Here is a 20,795-nt window from a genome sequence, read left to right as displayed (position 1 = left end):
GATTATAAAGTAGTGTGTTTTCCCTGAAATCGAAGAGGCGAGAAGCTTAAAAAAACAAAAAAAAACCCATCTTTTTTTCTGTCTTGTCTCAATTCCACAACTTTCTTCTCCTTCTCTCTCTCTTTCTTTGTAGAAATGGCAGATCAGCTCACCGATGATCAGATCTCTGAGTTCAAGGAGGCCTTCAGCCTATTCGACAAGGACGGAGATGGTTAGATTCTAAGCTTTTTCGATTTATTACAATAAATTTCATTTTTATTTTCCAGATCTGGCTTTATTGACTTCCTGTTTAGTCTCTGTTTTAGATTTTAGATTTTAGATTTGATGGAACAATTATGATGATTTTGTGGATGTCAAATCTGTGTAAAAGTTCATTGATTTGGTGTGTAGGAATGATATTTCCCTTGAGAAAGAAACCGATTAGAGAAAATGGAAGATTCGAGCTTCTTCATTCAATTTTGAGTGCCATAATTTATTAGTTTAGAAATATTGGAGATTTTTGTTTTTAAGATGTGGAAAAATGCAAATCAGAGGATTATATGCGAAGCATTTAGTCGGATGCATGAAAAAAAATAGGATATTGATGTTCAATCTTGGGCCTTATTTGTAACAATGGTGAATCTTTGACCCTGTATTGGTAATTAGTACTCCTATTTGATTACTTTTTTTGGATATGGCCCAAAGTTTCTGTCTTTATAGCTAATGATATCAACTTGCTTTAAATGGTAGTTATAGGTCCTTTGTATTTATTGTAGCCGTGTATGAGTAGATCTCTTGCAGATTCTGTATTAGTTTACAAGCATTGAAAATGGTACTTGTGCTTTACTTTAATAAAGCAAAATCCTTTGCCTAGTGGTCAATGACGTAAGTTGAGAATCATGAGTTCTCATGTTCAAATTCAAACACTAGGTGATTTTTCCCCGCCTTGGTTGACAGAGTTACTTGGTACCTGAGGAGGTGACATGTATCCCATGGAATTAATCGAGGTGCGCCAAAGCTGGTTTGGACACCATGGTTATCAAAAAAAAATTTCTTTCAGAAATAAGATGCTGCAATTAATGGTCTAAATATCTGATTTGACGGACTTCAATGTCTTTTACCCAATATACGCTGTTTTATTTTTCCATTTAATTTAATATAATTTTTAAGGGATGCTGGGGATGAAGTGACTGTTTAAATAATATATCAGTTTGAGGAAGAGCTATAGTTTGTGTGTTACATGATGGTGTATTCTTTGGAATTCCAACTGTTACATGTATTGACCGTCTTTTTTCTTTATCAGTTACCACTTCAGAACTGGCTTTGCACATTTAACATTTTGGATCTTGTTTTGCTTGTGTAGCAGAAAGATGCAAATATCTTAAAAGATTCATGTTATTTTGTTTGGAGTATGTATTATGGCACTATGTTTTTTGATTTAATTATTTATCAGACTGCTTACTGTTGACTTTGTGAGATAGCATATGAGATGTGTCTTCTAGACTTGGGCATAACATAGAGGCCCTAGGAAAGAACATTGGCTCTAGTTAGTCAACCCCCCCCAAAAAAAAAAAAAACCCACACGTGGATGTAATTATCTGGTATGGTTAACTTTACATTTGGTTTCTTTTGAAAGTATGCATTGGAAAGAGAAATGCAGTAAGAAGCATATGTTGTTTGATCCTTCTTGTTTAGTATGTTGATATTGTTGTTTTGAATAGGTTGCATTACAACTAAGGAGCTTGGGACTGTGATGAGGTCGTTGGGGCAAAACCCAACTGAAGCTGAGCTCCAGGACATGATAAATGAAGTGGATGCTGATGGTAATGGAACCATCGACTTCCCAGAGTTTTTGAACCTCATGGCCAGGAAGATGAAGGATACAGACTCAGAGGAGGAACTGAAGGAGGCTTTCAGAGTGTTTGACAAGGACCAGAATGGGTTCATCTCTGCTGCTGAGCTCCGTCATGTGATGACTAACCTTGGTGAGAAGCTGACTGATGAAGAAGTTGATGAAATGATCAGGGAGGCTGATGTCGATGGCGATGGACAAATTAACTACGATGAGTTTGTTAAGGTCATGATGGCCAAGTGATTTCCCTCTTCTGAAGTTGTTTTTTGCTGTGAGAAAAGACCAAACATTCATCAGACTGGGTCAGCTTTGGGATAATGGTTTATTTTTACAAATTTATACGGTTAGGTTGTACCTTTGGATGAATGTAATGCTCTATCGTTTGGTGGTTGAATCTCTCACTTTCTTTCTCTTATTTGGTTGTCTTGTACCTCGGCTGATAAAGTTGTCTGGTTCATATGTAGGGCTTTGTTGAACTAAGTCTATGGAGACTGTAACTTTTTATTTATTTATTGACGAATGCAGTTGTAATAGCTTGCATTAATGCAAACTTTTTGAGGCTGGAAATTGTAAGTGTCTCTAGCCGTCATGCAGCTTACAAACAAATTGTCAATTGCTTTATTATGTTATTGGGGTTATTCTTTATGTACGTTGGAGAAGGTGTTAGGACTCTAGTGTAGGTGTCGAAAAATCCACTTTTTTACAGCAGAATTTCACTGATAACTGGTGATTGTTAGGGATCAGGAATAGAGTTGGGAATAAGATGGATACAAAGTTTGATAATTGAAGCAAGAATGCATATCATTTAACATGGTTTTAGTGGTAAATGTAAGAGTTGTATTTATTGATTGATTTGATTCAAATCTAAGTAATCTTCATTTTAGATTGATTGCAAACATAAATAGATCTATGTGATTCAATTCACCATGTAAATGAAGTCTTTGTCGTTGTTCTAGAAAGATCAAAATGATTTGATTGTTCTGGTTAATTTGAAATATTATGTAAACAAATTTTGCATATTTATAGCATTATTAATTAACTAGTAAAATGTACGAAACTAATTTTGCATATTTATAACATAATTAGTGTTCAAAATATTTTTCCTTTTTTAACGTGTACTAAAGGACACATTTGGTCCAAAGACAAGTCATTATTAGTCAAATGTTTTGAAATCTCACAAACTATAATGATGCCTAAAATTCACCCCTGCCGGCTTGTTTCCCATAATCATTCTTTTTTTCTTACAAGGAAAAAAAAAAAACAAGTGAGTAATAAATAATTTTATTACCTAGAAATAATAAAATGGAATACTAATATTTTAATTAAATTTTATACTGGTCAGACGATACCGAGGCAATAAGAGAGAGAGAGAGTGTGTGTTTGTTTAGAGAGAGAAAGTTGGGAAATGGGACAGTTCATCGGAGACTTGGTATTTTCCGAGCAATAAGCTGAGGATCTGAAGCCAATTTCAGTTCAATTTCGAATTTTTCACCGTAATGGAAGGTATCAATCTGTTTCTCCTTTATTTTCTTTGTAAAACCCTAGAGATTTGGGCTACTCTTTGACTTTTGACTTTCACTTTCTCGATTTTACGGAATTTAGCTCATACTGGTTGAGGGATTAACAGTTGGGTTTTCCTGAATTTTGTTTTGGTCTATTCTTTGATTTTTAGTGATGTTTGGTGAGCAAAATTTGCTTATGATCTTTGCCTGAAAGTTCCAGCTTTTAGTTTTTTGCTTTGTTAAGTTAAATTTAGGCTCTTTTTTCAAATTGGAGGGGCGAGAATTTCTTTTTAGCTGGTAAAAGGAGATAGAAGGAAAATTAACTGGAAAGGCCAAATGATCTTGCAGTTCTATTTGGATTTTAGTCTTTGGAGTTGGGATTGGGCCGCCCTGTGTTTAACTAACATCAGGGTGATTTATTGTCTTTGTATATTCGTCTCCCATTTATTTGCATTTGCTGGAAGAATTGTTCTTGTAAATGCTTCATACTGGGAAGAGAAAGTAATGAAAAGAAGAAACTTTATTTCTCCATTCAAATACCAATAAAAACAACAAAAATCAAAACGATAACAGGGAACTTTTGCATACAAATTCTTGCATCTATAAATGGAAAGTATGGGTGAATTATTTATCTGTTTTTCAACTGTGAGGAAATGGAAAAAGGTACTAACTCGAAAAAATTCTAAGTAGTCCTACTTAGTTAGATGTTTAATGTTGGAGAATTGGAAGCTTGAAGCATTCTTTAGATATATTTCTCCCCCCTTCTTTGCCTAATCACATCAGAAAGCAGCAACTGTAAACGTGAGATGAGAAGAAGAGAGAAAGCTCTTACTGAATCAGAGCTATCAAAGGTGAAAAGTGGGAGAAAATGCCAAATCTGTTGGGGCTTTACAAAAAAAAATCAGGCTGAAAAAAAGGGGTATAAATCTGCAATTCAACATAATAACTATAATTCAATCAACAATAATATGGACAAATGAGTTGTCAATTTTTTTTTTTAATTTTAATGAAATTAGCACCACTCTTTTAGATAGAGCCCAACGGTTATGCGATGCAGGTAAGCTCATATGTCCAATAAATATTCCTATCTCAGCCTCTTAGCTAAAGATCAATTGCACTTCTGCATACATAAGCAGTGCACCTTCTTCTCCCATTTTCTAAGAGTGAATCTTAGATTCTGAGGAAGACTGTGTGAGTACTATGTACTATTGGAAGATACTATTTCCTTATTAGTATGGGCCAAAAAGAATGACACATTTCTATATTTGAAAATATATAATTATAAACTAATCATTTTACCCTTAATGAGAAACTTTTATAGTCACATAAATGTCATGTAATGTTTAAGACACAAGTTTCAAAATGTTATGGCATGTTTATGACCACAAGATCCAAAAGTCTTCCCTCCTTTTAAACTTAAAATCCATACCAGTCAAAGTATTGTTACATAAATTGAAAATTGGACTCGACGGAAGTAATAATATTAGTATCTTTATTACCAAAAGAAATCTTGGATTCTTAGGTGGTGCTAGGTGTTGTTGAATTCAGTTAAAAGTGAAAATTTACTGAGTAACATTCATAATAATGGATTAATAATTGCTATTTACTTGGTTGATTAGTAGACGGTAAGAGGCTGCATCATGAATCTCCAATGCTACCCTTTAAACCTAACGTCTCGTGCCCGGCTTTTGATTAACTAAATTTTGAGGTGCAATAAATTATGTTTCTTAATTTTGAGGACATGGTTATTGATTTTTAGAAGTATCTGTTTTGTGGAGAAGAAGAATTTTTGTCGTTGTGAGCATCAAATAAAATATTGTCCTGGACATTCTTAAGTTTTATGGTCATTTGGTTGCCAAATTTTAGGAGATAGATGGCTTATGTGAATAACTTTAACATCTTAATAACTTTTATGCATGTTTTATAGTGATTTTATTTTATATTAACATTTTAATGATAGTTTTGCATATCGTATAATGACTTTCTACTTTCTTTTTTTTGATGACAAGGGAAACCCGCAGCCGCTACCCTTTGGGTGCGCACAGGGTAAAACCCCCGCTCCTATGCAATGCTTTCTACTTACACTCCTCATAAAGTCGATGCACCAGCATCTGTATGTTGGTGTTATTAAGGTAAAATTTTGATTGATACACCTTAGCAAATCGCATCTAGTTTAACTTGTGAAATTAGGTCTTAGGCCTAAGTCACACCCCAAAAGCTAGCTCAAAGGGAGGAGGATTTCCCAAGCCTTATAAGGAGTCCACCCATCTCATTAACCACCAATGGGAAACTTTTGTCATTCTTTAACACCCCACCTCACACCCAGTGCTTAGTATCTGGTGCGTGGGAAATTTTGATTTTTGGGGCCCCAACATTGGGTGGGATGGGCCACCATGTGAAATTAGGTCTTAGGCTTAACTCACACCCCAAAAGCTACCGCAAAGGGATGATTATTGCCCAAGCCTTATAAGGAGTACACCATCTCATTAACCACCAATGTGGGACTTTTGTCATTCTTTAACATAACTAATACCTTTTGCGAAAACTATCTGATTTTTTCAGTTTTTCACTCTTCTTAGCTATAGTACTGAAAGAGTTGGTACAAAGCTATCTGGCAAATGATCCCTGCAAGTAGTTTTTGGTGTTTCAAAGAAAGAAATCGCAAATGTTTTGATGGAGCTTCAACTTCAAGTCACTCTCTGAAAGCTAAATGGTCTACTCTCTTCTTTTTTCTGGAGATATTGGTCTTTATAAATTATATTGATCAGTTCTTTGGATTTTGTTAGCTCCCTGAACTTATGATTGGAATGTCTTATGTAATGGAGCTAATTTTTTCTTTTGTACCTAATGCAAATTGGTGCAGAGGTGTATATCATTTATCAAATGGAGTAATTGGTGTAAGTTGCAATGCATAAATATTATTATGGGTGCGAAATCCGAAAGGGTAAGCTTATTTCTTTTCATGGATATGAATCAAGTCTAAGTTGCTCGGACTCGGGTGAGGGTCTCCGATACGGGTGCGGATCTAGAGGTCGGATCTTTCATGATCTAATTTTTAAGATTCAGGGATATGGATCCATGTATGGATACGGGTGCGGGATTCACCTAAATGTAATTAAAATATCTAAATAGAGTTATAAAACCTAAATTATGAGATATTATGTGGAGAACTTGAGGAGAATCTTGGAAGGAGATTAAAGGAAAACGAGTGACATAGAAATTTCTATATAAAATGTATTCCATTTTCTTCAATTTCCCCTTAGCTTTTGTATTGATTATAGAAATCATTAAAACTGTCCAGTCTTTCTCCATCCATTTTGGTCATAGTACCCAAAATTAGTTGACCAAATCGGACACGGATCCCACACCCACACCCACACCCATGTCGTGTCGACACGTGTGCGGCACCAAAAGTGAAGAGTCCGAGCAACTTAGAATCAAGTCGTCTGAGATGGACTACTAATCTTCAAATTGGTCAGGGAACCATACATGTAATGAATATTGTTATAAACAAGGATGGTAGACTGCCAACTCCCTTAGACCCGTATAAACAGACCATCATTTTCTTTTCAACATACTGTCCATATCTCCAAAGCAGAAACTATACTTGAATGCGGATTTGTGAAAATAGAGAAGTGTGCACTTGAGTGGGATCTATTCTTGCTTAGTTCTGAACTGGATGCTGGTTGAGAATTAATTAGCCCAATCTCCTTTTGGAGGTCCATTCTAGCTGAGTTGGCAGAATAGTAGATAAAATACAGGTATTAGTGGCTGCAGCAATAACAAAGTGGCTTTTAACATAGTATGTTTCTTGCAGGAATCATAAAAGGGGTGCTGATTGTGAAGTATCTTTCTTAGTTTATGAAGAAACTGATAGCGATAATGTGCTAGGCACCACTAACCCATTGATGTTCTGATTTAGATGCTGCTAATGTTTGTTGCATGGCCATGGCCGTAAAAATTCTTACTGTCCAAGGATTCTCTACTCTATGGCATAATATTCTCCCTAATTTATTTTCTTTGACATGCAAAAAGAATTCATTGGTTTCCCCTTGAGGAGCTTGTTCTTGCTTTTGTAGACTTTGAACTTTCATGTTATGTTCTTGGTGCAGCAATTCCTGGAACATATCTAATGAGTTCATAATCTCCTTTATCTGTCACTACAGGTGTATCTCCAGACCGGGAATCTGTGGAGTCTGGCGCAAAAAAATCCAGTATATCTTCAGGTGGCAGGGTTCATGATCGGAAAGAGTTTCTCCATAGGTTTGTAGATAGTGAAAGCCTGACCGAAAACCTTAAAACGTGGTATGAAGAAACAATAGAAAATTCAACTCATAAGGAACCCTCATTTGATGTCCCTTTTGAGTTGATAGATCTTCAAAAGTTCGATTATGCTTTGGGAGGAGTTCCATTTCAGCAGCTGATTCGTATGCCTAGTGCTGTTTATGCCTCGACTTCTGGTGCTGCGGAAGCAACTGCTTATCTTGCTCTGGAGGATTTTTTACATGCAAGTGTGAAAGGTTTGTGGGAGGCATTTTGGGGTCAGGATGAAACTTTGCCTTTCTATGTTTCTTGCGTCTATAATTCAAACCTGAGATTTTATCAGGCTGAGAAAGCCATTTCGAAAGGGAGGCTAGGAGGTCTTTGTGCCACAGCTGTAATGCTAAAAAATCCAAGGCATCCACAAGGGAAGTGGGATGATATTCTGGAACTTGCTATTCTAAGGTCTGATATTGGAAACCTTGCTACAGTAGAGAATGACTGTAAACCTTGTCTCTCAATTTTAGGCGAAGCTTTATTCTTTGCTCTAAGAGTATTGGTTGCAAGAAGCATCAGCAGATCCAATATTCCTCTCAGTTTGAATTCAGTTTTTGTTCTTTTAGTTGACACTCAATATGGTGGAGTCCTAAAAGTTGAAGGAGATACAAGCAAGTTGGAAATGGATTTGAATGATGTATATGGTTGTGCTGCTGAATGGATAAAGAATAATGCTTTAATTACCATTTCTCCCATCGATAGGATCTGGAACAAGCTTGGAAATGCTAATTGGGGGGATATTGGGGCTTTACAGGCACTTTATGCGACCTTCCACTCAATCACACAATATGCTGGAATGTCAAAGAATTCAATTGAAGATTTGGCTGCGGACCACAGTGCTCGGCTTCAGGCAAGAAGAATTGAAAGACAATTGGGGGATAGCTGGGTGAATGGAAATGGTTTGTTTCGCTACCAGCAGCGTAGTGCTTCACCTGAAATTGTTGAAGTACATGAAGAGTCATTCAGGCTAGAACCTGACAAGTCCATGAAGCTGGAAATCGGTTCTGTTGTGCTGATAGAAGATTCAAACTGGAAGAAGGATTATCAGATAAATGAAGTCCTAACAGATGGAGAAATTCCATATTATATTGCATCTTCTGTCGAAGATCCTGGTACGATTTCATTTTTATATGTTGGTTCACATCCTTCTCTGCTGGAACCAGCGTGGGAAGACATGAAGCTGTGGTATCAAGTTCAGAGGCAGACAAAGGTATTGGGCGTTATGAAGCAAAAGGAGTTGTCTAGCAAGTATCTACCTCAGTTGGATGCATCTGGGCGGATAATTCACCCTGGCCAATGCAGGAGACCAAGCTCGGGAGGTAACTGTGATCGTCAATGGTGTGGAACTCCAGTTTTAGTGACTAGTCCAGTGGGCAGAACGGTTGCTGATTTGGTGAGACTTGGCCAATTTGGTAGTGATGAGGCTATTAGATGTTGCCATGACTGCTTATCTGCCCTTTCTGCTGCTGCCTCAGCTGGCATTCGGCACGGCGATATCAGGCCTGAGAATGTTATTTTTGTTAATTCTGGTGTGAGGCAGCCTTATTTCGTTCTCATTGGTTGGGGACATGCTATTTTAGAAGAGAGGGATCGTCCTGCAATGAATTTACATTTCTCCTCTACCTATGCCCTTCAAGAAGGGAAACTGTGCTCAGCCTCTGATGCAGAGAGTCTGGTGTACATGCTTTACTTCTCTTCTGGTAGTAACATGCCTAATTTGGATTCAGTTGAAGGGGCACTGCAGTGGAGAGAAGCCTCTTGGTCAAAAAGGTTGATCCAACAGAAGCTAGGAGATATTTCTGCTGTTTTGAAAGCATTCGCAGATTATGTTGACAGCCTCTGTGGAACGCCATATCCTATGAATTTTGATATCTGGCTCACAAGGTTAAAGAGACATATTCCTGAGGAAGATCATGGAAAGCAGATTGATACCTCGAGTTAGAGATTTTGTTTTCAGCTATGGAAGGAAGCCTTGCAGCACGAATACTTTGTGTCTCGACAGTCTTACAAGATCTCCAGGAGTATAGGAAGATGGATCCCTTCAATTAGTAGGTCCTCAATGCTGGGCAGGAGTTCACGTAGGCGTCTACCAACTTGAACATTAAATCAACCTGTGCTTCCTGCATCTTTTAGAAACTTGAAGTTTAACAGTTAATGGTCCCTGGAGCATGCGGTGCTCATTAGCTATCCAGCTTTTGCATTTGTGAACAGTTACAGAGGTGTTTTTCTTTTTTTTCTTGTGTCAAATGTGATTATTTGTTGTAAAGACAGGAACTTGCTGAGATTTCTCTGAGTGAGATATGTGTGATTGTTTACTTTACAGACTTTTAGGAGTAGGACACTGTTCAGTATATTATTCCTACATCTGTACATGGAATATCAATTTCTGTGCTTCATGAATATTCCTGGTGTAGTTGAATTATGTTGCTTACTGAGTAATTTCTTTGTACGGAAACTTACATGTAGATATCGTTTGGATGACTTGTTCGTTTAGCTCAATGCATTCAACAACATGTAAAATTGTTTTTCAAACCACAAAATCAGTAAACTTGAACTTTATTTCATGATCATTCTTTCCGTTTAGCAGTTAACTTTATCTGAAATCTCAAACCATTTCATAATTATAAAAATACTATCTTAAAACTACCTTGTTTTGCTTTTATCTCAATTTGTTCATGATGACGCATTAAACGTAAAAATAAAATAAATATTCTACTTGTTTAAATTGAAACATCAAACTCACACCCGTAATATTACAACATTATAGAAGCTTAGCTCTGATGACCCAACCCTCAGGAGGCAGTGGCACCCTAATCGAAAGCTCTGATATCGCACTTAAAGATCATAAAGAGTAAAAAAAAAAATGTAAGTGGCGTTAGTTATTGTGATGCTCAAACCTTTAGGATGCATGTGGCAAACAATATTATCTTAATAAATTCCAATCATTACTACCTTTGTACGTTTTCAAATAATAATGACAAGAATGAACAACTTTATTATTTAATAATCGCAAGTTTTGAAAGAAACTAACTCTATGTTTATCATCATTTCTTGTATCTCTTTGTTTCTCGTAATATATGGTAGGTATGAAAGTGAAATGAAGTATAATCCAACCGAGAAGGGGAGACCGTTTAACATTCTTTATAGACCAAAGATTACTACAAGAAAATTAACAACAAAAATCAGATTCATCGTTTTAAAATGCAAACTAATACTCTGGATTTTCAAACTTGGGAGTTGTAAAGCTTACAGTTCAGAATTACAAGATACTATAAATCGCTTTCATCATCAACATTGATCATCATAGTGGTGGCAAATCCCGTTAACAACCAATCTTATCTGAACCCTTAATCGGCATCCATCTCCTCAAGTGCAGCTTTAGCTGCAGCCTTTGCTTCCTCTAAAAGATTATCAGGAACCTACAAACAATAACATCAGTATTTTAGAGTAACATTTGATACTAACTCCTTTGTGTCAGTCAAACTACCCTTAAAAAAATGAAAGAATAAAAGGGAATAGGTGACTTTATAGAAGGATATACTGATTTACCTTCTGATGTTGGCGGTTAGACTCATCACATACCCAGCTCATTTCAAGTTCAAATGCCTTGTCCTTTGCCTCATCATGTACTCCATAAATTCTGCTTGCAAACAAAACATGTTGTCAAAACACTGAAGGAGAAAGTATTTTACCACTAAGCATTGAACCAAAAAAATTTGAAGAGTTAAATTTTAGTAGTTGATGGAATCAGCGAAAACCCTTTAGGATGGTCAACCCATCTCCAAGAATGACTCTCGTATGGACTACAGTTCTTCAAACGAAGTTTTTGTATAGACATTGTTCAACTTGAGGAAACATGCAGAAAGCATAAATTGACGCCTTAATCTTTTGAAAATATAAACCACAGATACCAGAAATAAAAACATGTCTTCCAGACTACGAGATGGAATACAAATACGATTTCAGGCAGAACTAAGATTATTCTACATAGATCACAATGACACATTTTCAAATCAAAGCTAAAGTGGTGGAACCACAGGGGAATATGTACAGTAATCGAAGGTCAAAGAGCAACAAACATGCTTAAGCTTAACTTGATTTGGAGGTAGTTCTCAGTGTCAAAAGACATAAATAATCATCTGTTGACAATCAGATCAAATTGATAAATACAATAATGTTGCAAATGATGAAATTCAATTGGAACAATTACTTACATTTTAGCTACCTCAATAATCCCTTGTCGACAGGTCATTTCAGATAACTTTAACTTCTCAATTTCTCTGCATATCACACAAGTATTATGTCACATAGCATAAAGAAAATATAGTGCAAAGCAAGCCAAAAGAATAACAAATTAAAATGCTAGATTACATATAAGGGAACACTTGATTGGATGACCTTATCACCATTTTTACTTCTCGACTCGGACTGCATAATGAACTACTCCCTATGTCCTGGGTTATTACTCGTATGCCTATACCACTAGATCATCCCCATAGGACTGATTAAATGCATGTCTTTTATGCAGAGTAGACAAGTACTGTGTGAAAGCTTATGGCACCAATCAAAAGATGCTGGAGGTAAATCACTATCTCGAACTTTCATGCCAGAGAGAAGAATATAAGACAATCGGCTTGTCCTTGCTGTAGCAGTTGATAATTCAATCCACACAATTTGTTTGTAGAAGTCAAATCTCAATCAAGATCTAAATAAGCTAACTAATGGTGTAACTCACACTTACTGATACACTTAAATAGTTTGGATACGTGCTGTCAATTGTCATTGACAATAATATGCTGGATTTCTATTTTTGAAAACCGCAGACCTATTGGCAAAGTTGGAGAATAAAAACCCAACCACCACACCATGCAGGATTGTAGGAAAAACATATCAATGTACTAAAGTGTTTTGTGTTGAAGTGTAGGAATATCATTCTACATTACCTACTATATGAATGTGATTTACAGTTCTTGAGTTATTAGTAATTTAATTTTGAGAATTAACAGTCAACACAAATTTCATCAGTCATCACAAGAAATATATGAAGATTTGAATCTGGAAGTTCAGATGTCGAGAACAGAACTACACACTTACGTTTTAGCAGCTTGCCTTCCCTTTCCAATAGCAGCACCGAAGTACCTCTACAACATATGCAAAGTATATTCACATATTAAATAAAGAAAATGTAGTAGGACCAGATCATAGCAAGGAAATAAAACATAAACTGTCTTTTTATTTTTGGGGATAACTGATAAGTAGAAAATAAATCATAAATTGTTATCGGAATTTAAGAGTAGAGTCCAGTGGAGCAAATATCTCTTGTAATTGAGAAAACAACTCAACTCACATAGGAGACACCAGAAGGCTCAACCAGGTATAGTTGAGGTCCATCTCTATCATACCCTCCAAGAATCACCCCACATCCAAAAGGCCTGTAGCAAGTACACCAAAAGTTTCACATATATGCAAAAAAAAAAAAAAATTAAAAGAAGAAATTTCTTTGATAAGTTTTACAAATAAAATAATCGTCAATATACAAATGGCTGTACATAATCCTACAAACCTGAGCCACCAATACAGTGTGCATAAATGCACATAACTAGCAACACGCTCTGCAAGTTCTTTCACTGGAATTGGCTCACCATATACACTGCAAATTGCAGAACCACCAACAAGAGACAGAAAATTAGGGGTGACCACCAAGAAGAAACAAGCTCACTAGAAAAAAAGGTATTTTTCAGCACTATACAAATTTTATGTTGAGACATTAAGAACCTTTTACACAAAAAACACATTGCAGAGCATCCCAAAAAAGCCAAGAGCACTTTGTGAGGAGGGATATTGTTATACAGTGAGTTAGAGCCTGTTTGGATTGACTTAGTTTTGTAACTGGGAATTGAAGGTCTCCAAATGTTACTCCTAACTACAAAAAGTTAGCCCAAGAAGTGACCTTACCATTCAAAGCCATCACACAATGCACAGACACTTCATTAGGTTTTTATTCTATTTTACGCTTATTGGATGCTACTCTATGTAATTATCACTATTGAGATACCATAGACACATCAAATACTTTCATTTGTAATTCTATTATATGCATATAGTGATTCAACAAGATAATTGATGATTCCGTTCATTGATTGAAGTTATGAGTGGGAAATAAACTTAATTTCTTTAGATTTTGTACATGATCATCATTTAGTTATTTCACAATGAATAAGAAAGCCCATGAATGTTATATGTAGGAGAACCAGAGGGCAAAACAAAATTCACACACAGAGATGCAAGTACATATATTTATATTGTTTACAGACACAGTGGCTTTAAGCAAACCTTTCAAAGCTGGTTGCTTCAGACTTGGCTCGGGCAACAATCTGCCTCCCATCTGCAGCCAAACCTGCAACAGCCTGTATATAAAGAATAAAGCAGTATGGAGAAAGTGAATCACCATTCAAGAATGACGGAATGTGGCAACCGCTTCCACCAACACATGTGCTAGGTAACTTTATTTATCAACGCTGTCTACAAAGGCATTGAGAGATGGAAAGAAATCACCTAGCATTTTTTGCCACAACTAGGATGTGAACCTAATTTTGACTGTGATTTATGTACCTCAATCCAGAAAGTTTTTTTAGGAATTAAAAAACTCATCATAAGGAAGACACATAAAGACAAGCCCTAAAGATGTCACTTCACCTCCACCTACCCACCCCCCACCCACCCAAAAAAGACGAAGTATTACCAAAACTCAAAGTATCTAGATGCTAATCAGCACCATAAGCAAACACAATGATAGACTATACAGAGGAGCAATACTTAGAGCCTCGAGGAACCACGTGATTCTCCTGCCTCTAATCATTGCTCAATTATACCACATCTCTGCCATTCTTGTTTATGTATATGAGAGATGGCAAAGATCCTCTAGGAAAAATACCAAACTTCTATAACCTCAAGGATAAAAGGGCCAGCTTTTATACAAAGATCACACAAGTCTACCACTCCATCTAAAGACGTGCAACAGCTACCACTGAAAACCTAAATAATTACAAAAACTTAGTGATAATTTCTGTAGACATGCAACAGCTAAAAAAGTCTACTACTCCATCTAAGAATCACAATTTTGATAATTTCTGTCAATAGTGCCATTTCTAGACAACACATGAAGCGGTTGATTTTCCATAAAAACTGAAGCAATTTTACTTTCAAATATAGGTAAGAACTGAAAAGGAGAACAAACTGACCCCTTCAAAAGTTTTTCCATTTATTTACCTCTCAACATCCCCTAACTAAAAGTTCTCTAGTTCACATAGATTATTTTGACTTTATTTGCAATTTCATACTGCTTCTGTGACCTTAGTTACTTAAAGCTCTGAATTTCTTCTTCTTCTTTTTTTCTTTTATTAGTAAAGCTCTGAACTTTCTTATGTTGAAGTTTCAATGCAAGCACCTCAATATGCACATCATTACAAATTACTTTTATAAACTCAGTTACTTTAAAGCTCCAAAATTTCTTATGATGAGGCTTGGAGTTTACTTATATGAACCTTCCCTGCTGAGAAGGGAGATTACAGAACTTGATAATAAAGAAAGCTTTCTCAAACTTCGATTCCCAAGAACATACACATATAAAGCTCACAACTTTTCAGTTTGATATTTGAGATAACTAAATCAGAACTATTTGCCAACCCAAAATAATGCTCCTCTAATTTAATTATTCAAAATAACTCCTTCTATCAGATGGTACTAGAACCTAGAAACTGAGCTGGCACTAAAATCAGGAGTCAATCAACTTTGCCTCAATCCAAACTAATTAGACTCCCCTATATGAATACTATGTATTTAACTACCACTATGAACTAATCCAAAGAACAGATAAAGTTGAAAAGCTATGGTAGATTGACAGCCTGCAAAACATTAATGATAGTATGATACATCCTCTAAACACTGAACGGAAACATACCATGCCGGAATGGCGATGAACAGAATGAATTCGACGATTTGATCCTGGTAACATCATTTTGGAGGCTATTAGCTTCTCCACTCCCTATAATCCAATTCTCAAATCCATAAAAAAACCCTAACTTTAATACAGAAAAAAGAAACAGATAAATTCCAATCGACAAAAAGGTAATAGGATCAAACCAAGACGATTCCATCCTTGCATTTGATTCCAACAACAGTACCACTGTTATCGACTGCTTTTCCGGCGTATTCGATCTGAAATACTCTGCCGTCCGGCGAGAATGTCGTCACCGATAGATCATATCCGGTTCCTATGCTACTCATATTTGCCTTTCTTCTTCTCTACTACAGCTTCAGTTGAGCTCAAAGTTTTGTGCTTTGCAGCTCTCTAATAGAGTTTTCTTTGTTCTCAAGACACACACTAGTGTAGACTCAAAAACAAAGACGCAAAACTTTGTTTTCAATTAATTTTAGCCTGGATAAAAAAAGCAAAAATAATCAAATTATTTACAAGGAATATGATCCTATTATTCTATTTTATTTTTTTTATTACAGAGTTAACGTCAAAAAAATAAATCTACTTTCTTTTCTCAAATTTTACATCACAACTAACTATTCATTATTGTTATTTTTTCCTACTCGAACTATCATCATCCAGGGGCGGAGCTAGCTTATACTCCCTCCGTCCACAATTGTTTGGCAGGTATACTAAAAATAGATGTCCAAGATTAATTGTCAATTTAAACAATCAAGAAATAATTAGTCATTTTTTTCCAATTATACCCTTAATGATAGTGTAGTTCAATTGAAAAGTTATGCGGACTTTTGGTATTCTTGATATAGTAGGGTTATATTAGTCAAATTACACCTTGTATTAAATTTTCCTTGAGGGGTGTGCATGACCTTACCCTAACAAACAATTGTGGATGGAGGGAGTACATGGTTAAAATAATTTTTTAGGTATATATAATAAATGTCGAACCCCCTTCGGCTACTTCGTGTGTCTATTTCTCTAGATTTTGAATCCCTTTATTGAAAATCTTGGCTCCGCTACTGTCATCATCTATGTATTAAAACATGTCTCAAGATTGACTAGGTCAACTATCTTTTTTCCTGCTTGAACTATAAACGTCTATGTTTTTATTTGAACAATAATGAAATAGTCTATAAATGGAATGTGAACTCGCGACAAAGTGATAATTTGGACGTGAACATTATCTCTTGTTCTTTGGGGCAACTTAACTAATTAAACAAGTCAATTTATGTACTAAACTCTAGTGATATATCAACAATTCATTACATCAAATAAATGACATTTGATCATTAAATTTTTTTTAATGTTATTATTGTTTTTGTTTTTCGATTATTGGTATATTCTATTTTTTATGTTTCAAACCACAACTTACTCTTTAGAAGTTGGTAGTTTTTTTTTCTTTCTTTTTGAAGCATAGTTTCACACCAAAAGGTCTTTGTATCAATTGTGAGGTTGGCTTCATCTTTGCAACAACTCCTGATGAAAGGATTCTTTACATTTTCAACATCTCCTGATGAAAGCAATAGTAACCATTTCATTAAAGTTCACAACTAATGGCTGTGCTGGTGATGAGGCTGAATTTCCGCAGTTTGCAGAAGAAACAGGTAACAATTTTCTGTCTGTAAATTGTATAAACGATTTAAGAGCTTCTCTAAAACAACGTACCAAGTGTAATCCCACAATTTAAGAGCTTCTGTTATCTGTCAAATGTCTGCAATTTCACTACTCTTGTTCATGGTCGTCTAATATAAGAGTGTGCTTTGTTTTTTGGAAAATTTATCATGGAATTAGCATATGCTACAGTTGCAGCTTCAGCTGCAAATCTCTCAATAAGTTTGATGTGTATATAGTTTATTTGCGGGCAGATCATTATGTTCATTCTTTTTGTACAAAAGAGCTAAAGGATGTGGGAAGCGCGGAAGATGTTTTGTCAAGTGCATGTTGGCCCTCTGAGTCTTGACTCGTCAAAGAAGAAAACCTTCATCAATTGAAGAATGCCTAATAAATGAGACCAGTGAAGATGAAAACTTTTAATGATGTACTCACAAGAAATTCATTCTAGATAATACAAGGGAGTGTCCTCTATGCAGGAAACTGTTTCTTGAATACACTATATAACTTACAACAATGAACATGGACCTCTATGTGAAAACAAAACAACCGAGATTCTGTTTCTCGTGAAAATGAAATTAGTAGGTAAGTTGTGGTTCAAACTCTGCAAAATCAACTGAACCTGACTCAATAGGTTTCATGAGATATGCAGCCAATAACTCAGAAGCCAAAGCTGCAATCAGAGGGATCTTTTTGAAATTCTTCACCAGTGGAATCTCATCACTCTCACTAACAGCAATTAGTTTGGTGTTAATCTCCACCATCCTGTCCAACTTCCTCTTGAATTCTGGGTTCTCAACATCAAGGACAGCAGGGAAAATCCTTGCAGTTGTGCGGTTTGTCTGCACAAGAAAAGATTTTTAGAAAGGTTAGTGAAGCAAATATATTTATGCCAGGAACCAATAGTTTAACAATTTACAAGGTACCAACAGCAGGTACTACTTAACGTGGACAAGGTACATATACAAATGTGCGGATAACTCGTGTTAGTAACATCTAAAAAGTGTCTCTCTCCCCACAGGTGAACATGGTATTCAAAAAAAATTGTAAGAACATCTGTTCATTAAGACAACCTCTCACTTATGACACATAACCCTGTAAGCAATATAGAACTTACGATGCTAAGCAGGCTAATGAAAACGGAAATCTCGTTCAATTTTGTTATAATGAAATGCAATTGAAATCGAATTGCAGTATCTATGGCATGCTAATCAAGCAACAGTAAAGGAAGAGTAAGATACAGCCAATTGATCACCTCAATGATGACATGCATGTCAAATTCTTTGGTGTTAAGCCCAATGCCTTCGTAAAAATCTGTTCTTTGGCAATCATTCAAGTACATTGTGACATAAACCTGCATTTTGGTAAGCACAAGTAAGATTATTATCAAAACTATGTAGAAGGCAATGTAAAAAGCCTTTTCAAGTTGGCTTATCATAATGAAAGGATACTTCAAATGCAGGTGGTTAATTACCGAAAGGCAGAAGAAGCGAGACCACAGCTTTGCCTTCCAGTCATTGAGAAACTGAGGCTGTGCTTTCATCAAAGCAGAGAAGAAATCACCATGGCGGTTCTCATCTTGGCACCAGTTCTCGAAGTACTTGAAAATCGGATAACATATGAACTCAGGATTGGTCTTGAGATGCCTGTATATAGTAATGTACCTCCAGTACCCAATTTTCTCAGACAAGTAAGTTGCATAGAAGATGAACTTTGGTTTGAAGAAAGTGTATTTTCTTGCTTTGGTCAAGAACCCCAAGTCCAACGCCAAATTGAAGTCAGATAAACCCTTGTTCAAAAACCTGCAAAATTCCAACCAGCCAAACCTTCTCAATACTCGTAAAGTCTAAGTGATTTTCCCTTAGGGAAATGCATGTCTGATCAAGCATGCCCAAAGAGAGTAAAATATGAGCTTACCCAGCATGGCGAGCTTCATCCCTAGACATGAGGGAGAAAATCTCTGCAACAACAGGATTAGTTTTCTGCAGACATAATTCAAATGTTAGTTGGTGGTAGTAACAGAAGTGTAACTATTCAACATTCAAAAATTTATTGAACTATCCACCTTTCTAAACTTTTATGACCATGATTTAGGTCTCAATTGTGAATATTTAACACAACACTATAGAAGTAAATTTTGTCAGTAGAGTAAAAAGCACAAACCTTTTGTTCCTTTTTCTTTATTACTTCTACGTTTCAATTTGTTTGTCTGGTTTTTTCACTTAAATTTTTTGAATCTCGTGGTCTTAAACTAAAGATACCTAGGAAGACACATTTTTTAAAAAAACAGACTAAAAAAGGCTAAACAGCAATATAATCAAACTATAACTTAAAAGTGGCTGCACAGCTCTATAATCTACAAATTAGAAAAAGATTCAAACTTTACTTCAATAGAAGCCAAATATAACCTAGACAAGCTTAGCTCAAATAAACAAAATTACTACTATCAGATTTTCACAAAAGGTAAAACAGAAAAACTATAACAAGCTGGATAATAAAAAACTAATAGCACACTCACTAAGCTAATTCATCAGATAGTTTAATTAATTATGCTAATTTCAGAACAAAAAATTCTCAATAAATACATACCTTGAGCCTCCTTCCAAGTTCCTTGTAGAGAAGAAAACCAGAGAACTCAGCAGTGCAAGACCTCTCCAAGAATTCAACAAAGATCTGCCTTAGAGGTCCCTGAATTTTGTCAGCAGCTTCTTTAAACTCCTTGTTCCTAACAAAATGAGTCTGGTTGTAATCAGTTTTGAATTCCTGCAAAAGGGCTTCAAACTCAGCCTCATTCAGGTTCTTGTTGATCTCAGTGTTGAAAAGGGTCTCCATTTCATCAAAATCAGTAGTGTAAAATCTTGGTGTCAAAAGGGACTCTTTGATTCCTTGCTTCTGAGGTTTCTTGGAAGGTTTTGAAGTTGGTGGGGTGGTGGTGGCGGCTGACATTCTAACTGTGAACGGCAGTCTGCGGTTGCTCAGCCGTGCAGTGGTGGTGTTAATGGTGTTGAATTTGGTTATGGGTTTTACTAAAGCCATTTCTGCTGCCATTTTTTTCAAGAACTTCAGCAGAAAGATTGGTTCTTTGAAGCTAAGGAGAATTGGGATATGAAGGGTGGAGAACGGATATATGAATTTTAGATGACAGTGATGGAATCTAATCTCATCCAATGAAATCTTGTTGGTTAAGTGGGTTTCTGACACGTGGCATGTTATGATGGGTCAGCTTGATTACATGGTAGCTTTGTAAAGTTTGTATCTTTGTGTCTTTTGGGAAGTAGTAGTAATTGTGGTCTATGTTTCTCCATGTAGATTTCTCAAGATATCAACCTAGTATTAATGGTTGAAATTCTTTTTTTTAGTTTAAAATGTATATGAGTTTCTTTCATGTGGTCTATTTGATTGGTTAATATTCACTACAGGTGTCTCCACGGGTTCGACAAAATTCAATAGCTAAACTGTAATTAGTAAAATTCAAAATCGTAACCCAGCCTCCGCTCTGAGTCCTCTGTTAGGTAATTTGAGAGAGAGAGAGAGACAC

General features: G+C 35.9%; 4 protein-coding genes across 4 annotated transcripts in view; 2 read left to right on the top strand and 2 right to left on the bottom strand.

Moving 5' to 3' along the window:
- LOC125834889 (calmodulin) lies at nucleotides 1–2,099 on the top strand. The gene is made up of 2 exons (XM_049514040.1): nucleotides 1–211; nucleotides 1,701–2,099. Exons 1-2 carry the CDS (start codon nucleotides 136–138, stop codon nucleotides 2,072–2,074), a joined length of 450 nt encoding a protein of 149 aa, XP_049369997.1. The 5' UTR covers nucleotides 1–135; the 3' UTR covers nucleotides 2,075–2,099.
- A 1,090-nt stretch (nucleotides 2,100–3,189) lies between these two features.
- On the top strand, nucleotides 3,190–10,082 carry LOC125833721 (uncharacterized). Its single transcript, XM_049512911.1, has 2 exons — nucleotides 3,190–3,334; nucleotides 7,500–10,082. The coding sequence occupies exons 1-2, from the start codon at nucleotides 3,328–3,330 to the stop codon at nucleotides 9,590–9,592; spliced, it is 2,100 nt and encodes a 699-aa protein (XP_049368868.1). The 5' UTR covers nucleotides 3,190–3,327; the 3' UTR covers nucleotides 9,593–10,082.
- A 694-nt stretch (nucleotides 10,083–10,776) lies between these two features.
- The window catches only part of LOC125834750 (proteasome subunit alpha type-3), a 42,500-nt gene continuing 32,481 nt past the window's right edge, over nucleotides 10,777–20,795 (bottom strand). The window contains exons 2-10 of the mRNA XM_049513901.1: nucleotides 15,793–15,954; nucleotides 15,611–15,694; nucleotides 13,984–14,057; nucleotides 13,214–13,300; nucleotides 12,998–13,082; nucleotides 12,745–12,791; nucleotides 11,865–11,930; nucleotides 11,200–11,290; nucleotides 10,777–11,069 (exon numbers count right to left, since the gene is read on the bottom strand). Of these exons, the coding sequence (XP_049369858.1) occupies nucleotides 10,998–11,069; nucleotides 11,200–11,290; nucleotides 11,865–11,930; nucleotides 12,745–12,791; nucleotides 12,998–13,082; nucleotides 13,214–13,300; nucleotides 13,984–14,057; nucleotides 15,611–15,694; nucleotides 15,793–15,936 (750 nt within the window). The 5' untranslated portion in view covers nucleotides 15,937–15,954 and the 3' untranslated portion in view covers nucleotides 10,777–10,997. The remainder of the gene's footprint in view (nucleotides 11,070–11,199; nucleotides 11,291–11,864; nucleotides 11,931–12,744; nucleotides 12,792–12,997; nucleotides 13,083–13,213; nucleotides 13,301–13,983; nucleotides 14,058–15,610; nucleotides 15,695–15,792; nucleotides 15,955–20,795) is intronic.
- On the bottom strand, nucleotides 17,664–20,393 carry LOC125834741 (magnesium-protoporphyrin IX monomethyl ester [oxidative] cyclase, chloroplastic). Its single transcript, XM_049513893.1, has 5 exons — nucleotides 19,847–20,393; nucleotides 19,175–19,239; nucleotides 18,732–19,059; nucleotides 18,513–18,611; nucleotides 17,664–18,099 (listed from the first exon to the last, which is right to left on the bottom strand). The coding sequence occupies exons 1-5, from the start codon at nucleotides 20,303–20,305 to the stop codon at nucleotides 17,836–17,838; spliced, it is 1,215 nt and encodes a 404-aa protein (XP_049369850.1). The 5' UTR covers nucleotides 20,306–20,393; the 3' UTR covers nucleotides 17,664–17,835.

This window comes from Solanum verrucosum, unplaced genomic scaffold (genome assembly GCF_900185275.1).
Source record: "Solanum verrucosum unplaced genomic scaffold, falcon-dt-bn FXZP01000285.1, whole genome shotgun sequence".
NCBI classification, from domain to species: Eukaryota; Viridiplantae; Streptophyta; class Magnoliopsida; order Solanales; family Solanaceae; genus Solanum; species Solanum verrucosum.
The sequence above is the reverse complement of the archived record's forward strand: the minus strand, read 5'-3'. Positions and strand labels throughout refer to the sequence as shown.

Excerpts from the sequence above, each read along its gene's own strand:
- LOC125834889 (XM_049514040.1), top strand. The coding sequence starts at position 136 with ATGGCAGATCAGCTCACCGATGATCAGATCTCTGAGTTCAAGGAGGCC. Across the intron at positions 212-1,700 it reads ATTCGACAAGGACGGAGATG|GTTGCATTACAACTAAGGAG; the intron begins GTTAGATTCTAA and ends TGTTTTGAATAG.
- LOC125834741 (XM_049513893.1), bottom strand. The coding sequence starts at position 20,305 with ATGGCAGCAGAAATGGCTTTAGTAAAACCCATAACCAAATTCAACACC. Across the intron at positions 19,060-19,174 it reads GATGAAGCTCGCCATGCTGG|GTTTTTGAACAAGGGTTTAT; the intron begins GTAAGCTCATAT and ends GGAATTTTGCAG. Across the intron at positions 18,612-18,731 it reads CTCGCTTCTTCTGCCTTTCG|GTTTATGTCACAATGTACTT; the intron begins GTAATTAACCAC and ends ACCAAAATGCAG.